The sequence below is a fragment of the Anolis sagrei genome, chromosome 6 (genome assembly GCF_037176765.1).
Source record: "Anolis sagrei isolate rAnoSag1 chromosome 6, rAnoSag1.mat, whole genome shotgun sequence".
In the NCBI taxonomy this organism is placed as follows: domain Eukaryota; kingdom Metazoa; phylum Chordata; class Lepidosauria; order Squamata; family Dactyloidae; genus Anolis; species Anolis sagrei.
Window position 1 is genome coordinate 42,171,179 of NC_090026.1, and position 14,934 is coordinate 42,186,112.

Sequence of the window (14,934 nt, forward strand, 5' to 3'; positions counted from 1 at the left end):
TTACATGAATACTGATTTATTAGTTTGTTTTGGAATACTGTAGAAAGGACTCATAAAAATAATATTCACACTTTGTCTTAGAAAGTTCTCCAGATGAAATACTTCTTTTTCTGTCTTATTTGTACACAACAAAAGAAGAGCAAATCTGGAAATGAAAAGGGAGCGGGGAGAGAAATAAACAGAAATGCAATTCTAGTCCAACACAAAGTTGTTCCATATACAACTGATAAAGCGCTCCAAAACTGACATTCACACACATATTCTAAAAATTATATTTCACAGATAATGTCAAATCAATGCAGTAGGTTATTTCAATAGAATTAAAGAACAAGCCCATGTCGTAAAATGCCATTTCTGATACCAACACAACCACTCTACCTTCTTAAAGGGCTTATTAGTTTACTTTAAAAATAGTGGGATTTATTAAAAAATTAAACCCATGTGTAGACAGCATAAAGCTTAAAAGAAATCTAGACCCACCAGTCAACTGATGGTGTCAAAGTGTCAGTCAAATACACCAGTCTTTTCTTCGATAGTAAACAAAGCTTCCTGCAAAGAAAAATACTTTCATTTCTAGTGATGTCCAAAACTTCTGACCAAAGACCCATGAAGGACAGTGGCTGAGTTTCTTCCTGTGCCTAGTTTGCCCAAACGTGCCTGTCTTGACTACCTTGGGATGTAATCTCTTCCAACTTGGGTGGCAGAGAGAGCACGGCATTCAGTCCCATCATCTGGAACTGTCAATTGTGAACTTTTAAAAATGACACAGATGTTTATTCACTGTTGGAATGGCACAATCATTTATTACAGTTCCTTTCCCTCTTATCACCACTGCAGGGAGTATTTGGAGTATTTACTTTCCAAAGTATGGTAAAGCTAGAGGAAATCTGTTGTCTTAAGAAAAACAAACCCGGATGAATTTCAGTAGACTTACTCGCCTGTGTCTAGACCAGGGGTCCTCAAACTAAGGCCCGAGGGACGGATACAGCCCTCCAAGGTCATTTACCCGGCCCTCGCACAGGGTCAACCTATGTCTGAAACGACGTGAAAGCACACAACAATAACAACATTCCTATCAAATCTGCCAAAAGCAGGCTCATACTTCCCATTGAAAGATTAGTAAGTTTATATTTGTTAAAATTGTTCTTCATTTTAATTATATTATTTTTACGTGTTTTTTGCACTACAAATAAGATATGTGCAGTGTGCATAGGAATTCATTCATTTTTTTCAAATTATAATCCCGGCCTCCAACAATTTGAGGGACTGTGACCTGGGCCTCTGTTTAAAAAGTTTGAGGACCCCGGTCTAGAGGATCAAGTCCAGTGTGACCAAAAGACATCATAGATAGTGGCTCTAAATTATGTGTTGACTATAATCGGCCTGCCTTTACAATTTCTGAATGATCTTGGACCAAGTCCACATGTAACGCACTCGAGATATCTATGCTCAATTGGACCTAGCAAGCATAGGTAGGTCTTCTGCCAAAAGGTTTTTAGCTTCCCACAAAATGAATATTCATTTAGAACACTATCTGATTATTCCACTTCCATTACCCGTAAGAATATATACTAGGGCTAGTATTGAACAACCCGGTATTATGATGCAAACTGGGTGTTACTGTAACATCCCAAGAAGTGAGAGATTCTGCATATGGGGAGAACAAACTGTGGCAGATATTGAACATTTCTTGATTGACTGTTCAGATATTTACATCCAATTTTATCCAACTTTATGTCCTCCAACAGAAATGATCTTCTGACATTCCTCTTGCAAGGACAGGAAAGATCCACCATAATCAGAGTAAGCCTTTTTATTCTGAAAGCCATCAAGAAAAGAGCACATTTCCTGAAAGAAGAACCAGGAAAATAAGATTCTGACTGTAAATAGAATGTCAGATGCTGCTCTCTCCTTTTTGCCTAGTCTTTTACTCGTGTTGTATTTTGAAATGGTCATATGACTGGACAAATAAATAAATTATATATAGGGTAAAGGTAAAGGTTTTCCTTGACATGAAGTCCAGTCGTGTCCGACTCTGGGGTCTGATGCTCATCTCCATTTCTAAGCCGAAGAGCTGGCATTGTCCGTAGACACCTTCAATGTCATGTGGCCAGCATGACTGCATGGAGTGCCGTTACCTTCCCACCAGAGTGGTACCTATTGATCTACTCACATTTGCATGTTTTCGAACTGTTAGGTTGGCAGAAGCTGGGGCTGACAGCAGAAGCTCACGCCGCTCTGCAGATTTGAACCTGCGACCTTTCAGTCAACAAGTTCAGCAGCTCAGTGCTTTAACCCACTGCCCCACCGGGGGCTCCTAAATTATATATATGTTGTCTAAAAATTTACTTTTCTTAGCTCTGCACCTTCCTGGGTCAAATGCTAGTAGACTCAAACCAGTAGTACTGCAGAGTAAAATTCCTCCTAAACAAGTCCTGGTTAGAGGAAGGTACAGCAAGTAACAAGACTGAGAACAGTGCCGTTTTAGAAGTCTCAAGGTTTCATGAATCAAATGAGTCCCCCGTGAATCAACTGAGTTATTTTATTATAACTTTTGATCCCCACTTTAGGCAACACATATTTGAGGAGTGCCATCAGTCTGCATTTGCAGACTACTCAGTCACCCACTTGGCTACTGAACTTGCCAGATCAAGTACTTGATCTTGCCAGAGCAAGTGACCCATATTATGTAAGATGGAAATTCTTATTAATAGGAGAGCACTCCTCTGCTCTAGACATTCTCTACTTTGTCCTGTACGTGCACAATTCTCCGGAGCATACCTGGTTATGATAACCCACATAATCTACCTTGGTTTAGTTAGAATAGGCTTAAATCTAGATAATGATTACCATATTTCTTCGATTCTAAGATGCCACTGATTGTAAGACAGCCTAATTTCAGTACCAACAGAAAACATATATAAAAGCACCCATGATTTTCAAATCCCCCCCCCCCCACTTTTAGAGATTTTTATTTTATTTGCTTTAGGATTGAGGAAACACAGTAATTTGTTTTTCCCCACATCACCTTCCTGTTGAAAACCACCCTCCCGAAGCTGCTATTTGTATGATATGTTAGTTTCAGGGCAAACAGTAGCATAAAAGGGCCAATTCTGAAACAGGAAACATCTACAGAAACAAAACTTCAAAAGGTTCTACCAAAAACCAATTGTTTGGTGGAGAATGAAGAATATTTTGCCTTTGAGACAACGCAGGGGTAGTCAGAAGACATTCATAATCTACAGATATATTTCTGGGTGCTTTGAGGTGCACGGGGACGGATTTATGACTCCCAAGAGTGAGATACTTGCAGCTGTAATAGCAACATTAAGTTGCATGCACTTCACTCTGCTCCTGAAATTCAGAGAGCTTGGAATAATTGGCAGGTAGATTTGTGGACGGCAGGTCCAAGACCTAGTAGTGGTCAACGTCTGAGTAGACATGAAAGTGGATCCTACAAACCTGAAGTTTTTTTTAATCATTTCTTTAACAGCAAACCAAAGGTTCATAATTTTTGTGTATCTAACAAAATGATCTCGGTCCCCATCTGCATAAACCAGGGGTGGGCAACTGTGAGAGGCTAGGGGACTACATAAGCCCTTCAGGAGATTTTGGAGGGATACCTCCATCTGCCTACCAATTTACAAAAAAATCTAGTTCCTTGCTGTGGCTTCACTACCATAAATAAATTTGAGAAACATGGTAGTAACCTCCCCTACCACCTATATGGAATTTGGGACAATTTTTCAAAAAACCCCTTTGACCACTGGAGGGATTTGGAGGCCACGAACACAACTCTGGGGTCATACTTTGTGCATCTCCAATAGCAGGAGCAATTTTGTAATAGTAGGGACAATTCCCAAACAATTCAAATATAATTATTGTGCTTCCAACATACTTCATTGTCTTTTCCAATGAGACCCTAATTGTGCCATTTCATCTTACACCAGCTATTGTTTAAAGTCTTGCCTCCTTAAAGATGGACTCAAGAGGCCCTTTCCATGTTACATACTTGCAGAAAATTATCAACAAGAGCCCTTATTCAGGCATTTCATTAATCTGTTGCTAAAAAGGTGAAAAATCAAATGCACCCGCCCTGACTCCTCTCTTTAAAAAATGATACATCTAACCTTTCTATCCACTGAAGTTTGCCACAGGGGGAAATCTCAATTCTTGCCTCATTTTAGATGTCACTCTTCTGCAAGCAAAGTGATAAGGCAGGTAAAGCTAGCACGTTTTTCTCTTTGAATGTTTCAACAACATGCTCCAGGTACAACTGAATAGGACTAAAATATCTTGTAAAATATCAAGATTCATCAAAATCCAAGCCCACCTTCACCAGGTAATACAAGGAACTCTAGGCTGGATGTCCTATCAATGGATTCCCTTCATTTTCCAAAATCAGAATTAAATAAGTCCTTCACAAACAAGCATGTAGGACTCACATGAAAACAGGACCTTTCCTGCACCTAGTCATGAAATAGATTGCAAAACATGAAAATACTGTGACCCTCCAGTTATTTTTAGTTGAATATGGTCCAGCCATGGTTAACATTAAGCCACATCTCTCCGGAACAACAGGGTTCGCTATTTTCACATTGGGTATATTTCCACAATAGCAACATGGCAGTTGTACATTGCAAAAAACAGTTGAGATGCTTCTGAAAGAGATTCCTTCTCTTTACAGATTCCTTTTTGTTGCAACAGCACAACTATGATTTTCAGGAACTCCAATGGACAATGAAAAACACTGGGTGTGTTTGGATGTTACAACAATACAGTTCTGAAGATTTCCAAATTATTGTGGGTGACCCAGAATATTAGGATTGACTGGCTGAACCTGTCCCATGGTTTGTTTCTTTCCCAACAAGCAAGAGGAATAATCCTGCAACAGGTCATTGGTTAAGTATCTGGCTTGTAGGAGGAACGTCAAGCTGGAGTGCTTGCTCCTCCTAAGTGTCGACTGCACAACAAACCAACAATGAACAGATAGCTTGTTTAACTGCTTACCCTGGATCAGTCACTATTCCTGTGAAATCCAGGCATATAAATACATGTGAATGATGTTGAGTGTTCCAACAACAGTGTTGCCTGAGAACAGGACACTGGTCAATCCTCTTGGTACCCGGAATAGGGGCGAACTAATCATGACAGATAGCGGGAAAATTCCTTACATGGAAGAATAAAAATATGTCAATATCAGCGGGAGCTTGTTGTTATGATGCCGGTTGGGTGGTGAATCAACTCTGGATGTTAGCGTGAACGTTAAAGGAGTTGAAATCTATTCCCGAAATAGGTTTAGCACCTTGGCACTCTGCTACTAGAACCACCTGACTCCATTGGGTAATAATAAGAGAAGGATCTTGCAAAGAAATCACATGAATATTGTACACCTTGGCTTTCCTTTTTCTTTTCACCAGGCAACAATGTACAATCTCAAAAAATAAACATTTGTCAGACTTATTACAGCAGTGGTTCTCAACCTGTGGGTCCACAGGTGTTTTGGCCTACAGTTCCCAAAAATCCCAGCCAGTTTATCAACTGTTAGGATTTCTGGGAGTTGAAGGTCAAAATATCTGAGACCCACAGGTTGAGAGTCACTGTATTACAGCAATCTTTAAGCTGTGTTTAAGGCCTTGGCCCTCTGTATTGGAAGAGTATAAATTAATATACAAGCCCTTTTATGTTATTCATTTTTGAGCCACGGATAACACTAATCAACAGAACGTTTCTTCCTCCCATTTTGCTTTGCCATCAAAGGAAGAGCTGACGTTTAAGAATTGTGCGTTCGTTTGCTTCTTAAAATCATTTAGTGCTCTACGGCTGGTTGCAATGCACAACCCGCCTTTCTGAACCTTCGGAGGTTGGCAACAGCCTTCCACTATAATTTTGACATCACGACAATAGTTTTTTTAATTTACAGCAAAATGAAGAATGGCAACAGAAGTAAAATTAAAGCTGTAGCGCAAGAAAAGAAGGAATAGTAATTGAAGCACTTACATTAGATAAAGAAATCCCGCAACAAATAAATTAACACTTTTCAAAGTTTGTCTGTTCTTTTAAACATGAGACATCTCTGCCTCTTCCTTATTATATTTTCACTGCTGCTTATTCTTATTATGTTCCCTTTTTATAAATAATTAAAAATATGCTGCTGCCCAGATGTCTTAATACAGGGGTAATAATAATAATAATAATAATAATAATAATAATAATAAATGAAGTCAATGGCAGCCCAGAACTTTTAATTGTGCCGCGAGTTTGGTGACTAGCTTACAATGTTAATCCTCGTTGCCACTTTATAGAGAGGTGTACTGAGCTGGGAAAGTCACTTCCTTCTCTCAGAGAAGAATTACATTGGGAAGAGCCTGCTTCCCTTTCTGTGCTTAGATGTCAAGTTCCGAGCAAAACCTGTCACTGACACGATAAACTGTCTAATTGGAAATTTTAAATGACTCTCGCCTTCTTAATTCACAAGGACAAGTGCTCACACTTATAATTGTGTGAATGTTCTTATTTATATAACATTACAATAACAAAGGGCCAGCAGGGCTAGAACACACACTTGGGTGGCTTTATCTAGGACCAGATCTGGACAGGAAGCAATAGTCAGGAGATGGTCATTGCAATCAAGCCCATCTATTGGAGCCCTTGAGTGCAGCAACAAGAGCATCCCTGCTGTGATAAACAAAGAAGGGCAAATGACCCATACTCCTGGTATTTATATTTGGCTCTGCCGAGCCTGAATTTCCTCTCTGCCTGACAATTGTAAGGGCTGATACTGGCCAACTCTTTTTTGTACTGCATCTCAAGTAGTTCATTTGCCAAACTTCTAAACTTACTAATGCAATCATTAAGTATTTCAGATGTGGTACAAAAAGAGAAGGTGGGACCTGACAAGCCCCAAAATGATCTGTTCAAGTAAGAGTTTCAATGCAGTTCTTAACCAAATCTTAGCAAAGTGACAATATTAAACTACATCTCCTAGATCTCTCCAGGAAGCATGGCTACTGGAGGGTTTTAGTCCAAACCAGTAAACGTATTGTCGAAGGCTTTGATGGCCGGAATCACTGGGTTGTTGTAGGTTTTTTCGGGCTATATGGCCATGGTCTAGAGGCATTCTCTCCTGACGTTTCACCTGCATCTATGGCAAGCATCCTCAGAGGTAGTGGAAGCTCACTACCTCTGAGGATGCTTGCCATAGATACAGGCGAAACGTCAGGAGAGAATGCCTCTAGGATGCTCACTACCTCTGAGGATGCTTGCCATAGATGCAGGCAAAACATCAGGAGAGAATGCCTCTAGACCATGGTCATATAGCCCGAAAAAACCTACAACAACCCAAACCAGTAAAGTTTCCTAGGTGTTATAACAACCCCTCCATCTTTTCGGGCCTGTTTTGTCCTTTCTTCCTGCTGCACATTTATTTCCCCATAATAGCTCCGCGGTGCTTCCCTTTCCTGGAACAGGTTTAATAACTTATTTTACACTTAATTAAGTATTCGGTGCCAAATTTGGTAGCAGGAAACTTCCAAAAGGAGAAGTGACATTCTGTACAGTACCCTGCTATTTACAGTTTCGTTCTCTAAGGCTAAATCAACATTTGTACGCCACCAGAGAGCAATAGAAAGAAGCAAGTTCTAGTGTCGGCTTCTAATTTTTAGAAGCTCTAACAGATGCCAGGAAATGCTCTAGCCCTGTTTGGATCTATTACAAAGATTTTCTCCTAGCTAACCATTTTGTGCGTTTCTGTGAAGGGTGCAGGGTGTTTCCACACTTTTCTTACAAGGCTTGCGTCCTTCACAACAGGAAGCAAGCTTATAAGTCCATGATGTTTCTAACCAAAACTTATCAAAGGGATTTCCAGATGTCCCGACAGCTACTTGGGTTGAAGCCCATGTTTGAAAAACTGTTGTCAACAGAAGCCATAGAATATTATAGTTTGCAGGGTTGTTGTCATTCTGCTTTCTTCTTCTTCCAACCTAATTTAAAAAGCTGCAGTGAAAATGGTGCTGCATAAGTGGAAGAGCATCCTTCTTGTTTTTGTTAAACTTAGCCCCGCAGCAGGCCTAGAAAGTTGGCTGATAGAAGGAGTAATTGGCGCCTAGACAAGAATGTAGTAAATAATGTCGGGCAAAGGAAACTATTCTGACACTTATTCTGGGAAGAGGGAGTCAAGGATACTCAAGCAGTCAGGTTCAAATCCCTTTGAACCCCAGTACTGCCATGAATGAATAACCAGGGGATAATCTACAGGAGGTTTCCTACTAAATCAAACACTGATCTGTTGACGTTCTAAAAGGAAGAGTATTCCAGAGAGGCTTGGGTTTCTTGGCCTCATACTGGCCTTTCCCACAAATAACACCGTGCAAGATAATGGTAAGTAATCTGTATCTATACCAAAACACGTGTCTCTGGAGTCAGGAACGATACCTCAGTAGAGAGAGCAGCCATGTGACTGTCAAACTGTGCTTTCAAAAGACAATTTGGAGCAGTGGGACTTTATTAGTGTAAACAAAAGGAATGGGATTCTCTTCCACTTGCCTACGGAGTAAATAAATGATCGACTAGGGTTCGTCAACCTTGGAGATACCTATATTCCTAGTGAGTGTTGCAAAATTTCAGATGCAGCCCTTTCAACAAACAAGTCAAAATTCCCCGGTTGGGACAGTTTCATCTTAAAGTGCATTTGCTACCATCCTAAATGCCACCTTGTAACAGGCTCCTAACTTTCTACATGTGTTCCACCTTCTGGGCTGGATGTCTTTTATCCCCCTGGAGCACAAGCTATGAGTACCTTTCAAACTGCAGGACTGCCTGCATCTATTTTCAGATTCTCAGGAGGAAAAAAAATACTACGGTAATAATGCTAATCAGTCTTAGCTTCCCCATGTCTTTCAGCAAGTTAAGCTCTATCTAGGATTCAGGCATCGCTTGAGCCAGTTCAGGTTTCTTGGATCTTGGAATCCGGCGTCGTACATGCCCGCTTGAAAAGAGCCACCTTGGATGTGTATCCCGAAGATGCAGCCAGAAGTAAGGAAGTGGGGTCCTCAAACTGGACTCTCACAGCTCACAAGAAGGGATATTGTAAAAAAATTATACCCGAGCTCAGTACTTGTTGATCCCAAAGATGCGGACACCGTGCAGCTGGGGTAGTTTGGGAATCAAGACGCTCATCAAGGAGATGGTGTTGATGATGAAGTGCGTCCGGTCATATTTCGTGTAGAAACTGGTAAGGAAATAACTGCGAAGATGGGGGAAATTGGAGAAGTAGAAGAAAAAGAGAAGAATTAATTGTGTTGCTTTGTATTCCTTTTTTCCAGCTTTCAAAAATTACCATTTTCCTCAAGATCCACTGGCCAGAGACTTCTTGAAAGACATTCATAAAACAATACAACAAATTTTGAAAATAAGATTTAAGTTCAAGCCAGAATATTTTTAATTAGGTATGTTTGACTTTGTATTAGACCAAAATCAAGATAATGTAAGCTGCATAGAGTACCCCTGGGGGAGATCGAGCAGGGTATAAATAAAGTTTATTATTATTATTATTATTATTATTATTATTATTAATGGGCAACTTTTTGAGCTTGGTGTGTCAAAATTCACCCAGAAATAGGGGTTCATAAGGATGCACAACGGTAATAGTGGTGAAGTGGAGTCTGTACTATGCTGCAAGATTGTGTTGTTTATGTAAATTAAGATGGCTGCCGCTATTTCTAATGGTGGGAAAAGGCACCCATAGCACAGGCCCTTGCCTCTTCCAGCTTTCCCCTCACTTATCTCAGTAATGATGGTCAATTAGAAATCCACGACACCCCAGAACAGTAGATTGGATGATGGTTGGTGTGGTTATGTGGTTGCTGGTAATGGTGATCACAGGGCCCCCAGAGATGCATCCCCCGTGGCATTGCGCTGCTCCCTGTTCCACCAGCCAGAAGTGAGATCAAAGATTCTCTAACAGCCTAACTGGAAGTCCCAGAATTAGATGCTCTGTGCCAGAGTTTGTTGTATTGGCCTAAAGACCTCCGGTACAGAGTGACTACAATACATTACAGCAAATGTTTCATCCTCGGCTACTGCACCTGGCATGCAGCCCCATACTTCTCTGTATGCGGCTGCATGCTGCCGCGTGTAATTGAAAATGGCTACGCGTGTCAGTGCTGACACGTGTGTCATAGGTTCGCCATCAGGGACCTACATGATGACAGCAGCAAGATTAACTTATGCAAAACTTTGGAAACAGGAAATTATTCCAACCAGAATATCATGGTTATTAAGATTACTGGATGTAATGAATATAGACAGACTGACTTATCGAATTTCATATCACTCTCCAAATCCCAAAAAAGAAAACAGACGAAGATAGGAAGTAACTAGTTCTCATTTTATCAAAAAAATATTTTTCTTATTCCCCCCCCCCCCCCTTCTCTCTTACTTTATTTTGGATTACAGCTCTATCCTTTAACTTTCCTACTTTTCTATACACTTATAATGTTCCCCCCTTTTACTGTATCACAATTTTTCCGAATATTTTTTTTTTTAAAAAACGATCTACTGGCCAGGTTCCATGGGAGATTCAGAGAGTGGCAGCCTAAAACTTAGGTTTATCAAGTGGTCCTCAGCCATCAGGCACATGAGGTTGGGAGTCTTGGCCAAACATTAATAGCTGCCCAGTGGTTAACTTGCAAATGCTTTGTATGTCAATCAAGAGAGAAAAGTGGGATGTAAATACATACAACAGTAATGTAATAATAGTAGTGCCCTTGGTGGATACTTTTTGCATTCACTTTGCAGCTTGAGGCTAGCGAAAGGATGTGAATATTGGGGGAGTAAAAACATCTTTCTTCACTGCTAATGTGCTTGCATGGTTGTCATATCTATTGAAGGGAGATGGGTCATGCTTATTCACTTTTTCTTTCTTTGCTTCTGATTAGGTAATCTTTGGCAGTCCTGCTAATCTCACATTGTGGGTGTGCGTACACCAGCTCAAGCGCAAGCGTCTCATATGTCTAATGATGGGGACTGAATTTGCTGTCTGGGGGCAGTCTGGGTAGAATTACAATACAATATTATAATACAAAGGAGCCTCCGGTGACGCAGTGGGTTAAAGCGCTGAGTTGCTGAACTTGCTGACTGAAAGGTCGCAGGTTCGAATCTTGGGAGTGGGGTGAGCTCCCGCTGTTAGCCCCAGCTTCTGCCAACCTAGCAGTTTGGAAACATGCAAATGTGAGTAGATCAATAGGTACCGCTCTGGCAGGAAGGCAACAACCCTCCATGCAGTTGTGCTGGCTACATGACCTTGGAGGTGTCCATGGACAATGCTGGCTCTTCGGCTGAGAAATGGAGATGAGCACCAACCCCCAGAGTTGGACATGACTGGACTTAATGTCAGGGGAAAACCTTTACCTTTACCTTATAATAATACAATATAATTATTATATATTCTATATTACACTAGCCATCCCCTGCCATGTGTTGCTGTGGCCCAGTCTGTATATATGTGTTGTGTGTATGCAAATATGTGTTTATATGTGGCTTTGCCCATGCGTTGTAATATATTTTGTATTTTTTTTTTTTGCTTTTTAAGTCTCTTCCACTGTGTTTTTCAGTGTCTTTATGAGCGATGGTAACTGGTTGGCCTGATAGCTGTATTGTGTCCAAATATGATGTCAATTCGTCCAGTGGTTTATGAGTTATGTTAATCCCACAAACAAGCATTACATTTTTATTTATATAGGCTAGCCGTCCCCTGCCACGCATTGCTGTGGCCCACATGGGGGTTCTGTGTGGGAGGTTTGGCCCAATTCTATCGTTGGTGGGGTTCAGAATACTCTGTGATTGTAGGTGAACTATAAATCCCAGCAACTACAACTCCCAAATGTCAAGATTCAAATTTCCCCAAACTCCACCAGTGTTCACATTTGGGCATATTGAGTATTTGTGTAGAGTTTGGTCCAGATCCATCATTGTTTGAGTCCACAGTGATCTCTGGATGCAGGTGAACTACAACTCCAAAACTAAAGGACATTGCCCATCAAACCCTTCCAGTATTTTCTGTTGGTCATGGGAGAACTGTGTGCCAAGTTTGGTTCAATTCCATCATTGGTGGCGTTCAGAATGCTCTTTGATTGTAGGTGAACTATAAATCCCAGCAACTTCAACTCCCAAATGACAAAATCATTTTTTTTTGGAGTGAAGGACATACATTGGGTTGCTAGGTGTTTTGTGTCCAAATTTGCCGTCAATTCGTCCAGTGGTTTTTGAGTTCTGTTAATCCCACAAACTAACATTACGTTTTTATTTATATAGATGTAATATTACTAATAATATTACAGTATAGTGGTATAGGACAATATAGTTATATATAATACTAACATTATGTTATGCTAACAATATAATATATTGTATGTACATATAACTTGTAAGCTGCTCTGAGTCCCCTTTGGGGTGAGAAGGGCAGGATATAAATATCACAAACAAACAAACAAACAAACAAACAAAATTAGTTTGGAGTCCAATTCTACCAATGGCTGTGAGATGCTGGACTCTTCCATTAAAACACTGGAAATGCTTCTCTGCCGTGGACCATCTTCTGCATCATTTATCAACAATAAAGCTTGTGCCAGAACGGTAACATGTGTCAGCATCTGGCAAGTAAATAACCCTTGAAGAGGCCTGGAACTATGCCCAGTTCAGGAATGACATACCAAGGTGAGCTCATCTCTTCCAAATAGCTAGGTAGTAGAAAGATATATAGCCAGCCTTCCACATTTACCAGGATTAGGGGTGCAGGACCCCGTGAAAGTAAGAAGAAAAGCAAATAAAAGATTATTTTATTTCACTTGAGAGATGCTCAATTTCCATTAGATATTGATGACAGACTCACACTGGAAGATCTAGAGATTACTAGAGAATCATTTTAAGCAAATCCATGAATGCGCAAATCCACAAAAGTTAAAGTCTCAAATGTGGAGGGCCAACTGTACAAAAGAGCTAAGGATAGAATTAATGTTCAATAATATTTTTAAAAGATCGGAAAATGTGTTTCCTGAGTGTGGGGAAATCTTGATGTAGAGAATTCTGGACGAATAAAAATATTTGCTGTTCATATTAATAAATCCCAAACAAGTTTTCTAAAACTTTACAGTTTTTGAAGACTTTCTTACATTGGGAGGAAAACTGCTAACATAATCTGTTGCTTTCTTAGAGAACAAAATTAGCAAATAATTATTTTACTAGTTAGTCAGAGCCATATAGCAGTTATTCAAAACTACACCACACGGTGGCTGTTTAACCATACTTATCTGGGGAGCGGGGTGAGCTTCTGCTGTGAGCTCCAGCTTCTGTTTGAGGGGCAGTCTGGGTAGAATTACAATACAATATTATAATACAAAGGAGTCCCCGGTGCCGCAGTGGTTTAAAGTGCTGAGCTACTGAACTTGCTGACCAAAAGGTTGCAGGTTGGAATCTGGGGAGCAGTACCACCTTGGCAGGAAGGTAATGGCACTCCATGCAGTTATGCTGGCCACATAACCTTGGAGATCTCTATGGACAACGCCGGCTCATCAGCTTAGAAATGGAGACCTATTGATCTACTCACATATGCATGTTTTCAAACTGCTAGGTTGGCAGAAGTTGGGGCTAACAGCGGGAGCTCACTCCACTCCCTGGATTCGAACTGCCAACCTTTTGGTCAGCAAGTTCAGCAGTTTAACCTGCTGTGCAACCAGGATTCCAATAGTAATGCTACCATTTGGGATTCTGGAAGTTATATTCCAATCCCTCCTAAAAAGTCCAATCAACCAAAGATCCCTTTTTAAAGTGCAAATCCTGTTTATGAACTTCTCCCTTGCCAACTCATTAGCCACTGCATGAAACAGAATATTGGACTAATTTGTTTTTTGGTCCCATTCAACATGGTTGCTTTCCTGAACATATGTTTGTCGATTTCAACACAGGAACAGATGCGTTTCTAGGCTCTATTCCGTCGTTTCCATTGCTATTATACACACTTTTACCAAAGTCCCTGCCTCTTGTTTTTATCTCATTTCAAATTGCAGCACTCCTTATAGAAAAGATATGGAGCTTAGCTTGAGAGAGTTATGTTTAGGAGTTTATATAGCTCAGAATTCTGCACTAAGACACAGGATAGTCATACAATCCTAGGGCACCGTTCCTACTCACAGTATAATTGGTGTGATCATCAGGAATTTGCGGGAAGCTGTGAATTGGACACCATAATCCATCTGTTCCCAATGGGTGAGATGCCGGGCTTTCCCTTGATCGGGAGTCTCAAACGGCGTCCCTTTGACCGTGTGCAAGAAAATATACATGCTCTGGAAGAAAACATAAATAAATGCTTGTTTGAGATAGTAACAAAACACTTAATTCTCCCCCCCCCCCCCCCCCCCGACTGGCTGCTTGGCTAGCTCTGTCTCTCTTGTTCTGGATAGCAATAATAATAATAATAATAATAATAATAATAATAATAATAATACCTTTATTTTTATACCCCGCCAACCATCTCCTCTAGGGGACTCGGGTGGCTTACAAGGGATAAGCCCAAAATTACAATTAAAACACACAAGTGAAACACTTTAACCAATTAAAACATCAGATAAAATAAATACAACACAATTTAAAGCAATATAAAAACAATATGGCTGAAAGAAACATAGCTGAGGTACAGATTCAATGAGTGCAATACATTTTACAGGAGTAAACTGGGCAGGAAATACTGCCATAACACATGTTGAGGTAGATCATATGCTGGTATGAAGTACAGGCCGGTGTAAAGTATGGAACTTCAAGTAGGGACAGGAAAGTTACTGGTGAGCTGCTTAATCAAAAGCACACTGGAACATCCAGGTTTTTAGTTGACTCTGAAAGGAAGACAAGATGGGAGCCTGTCTGATCTCCCTAGGGAGGGAG

At 40.4% G+C, this 14,934-nt stretch overlaps 1 protein-coding gene across 1 annotated transcript in view; it reads right to left on the reverse strand.

Annotated features, from left to right (window-relative positions):
- Positions 1-14,934, reverse strand: part of ORMDL3 (ORMDL sphingolipid biosynthesis regulator 3) — an 83,230-nt gene continuing 68,296 nt past the window's right edge. Inside the window, exons 3-4 of the mRNA XM_060781058.2 lie at positions 14,188-14,339; positions 1-9,244 (exon numbers count right to left, since the gene is read on the reverse strand). Of these exons, the coding sequence (XP_060637041.1) occupies positions 9,109-9,244; positions 14,188-14,339 (288 nt within the window). The 3' untranslated portion in view covers positions 1-9,108. The remainder of the gene's footprint in view (positions 9,245-14,187; positions 14,340-14,934) is intronic.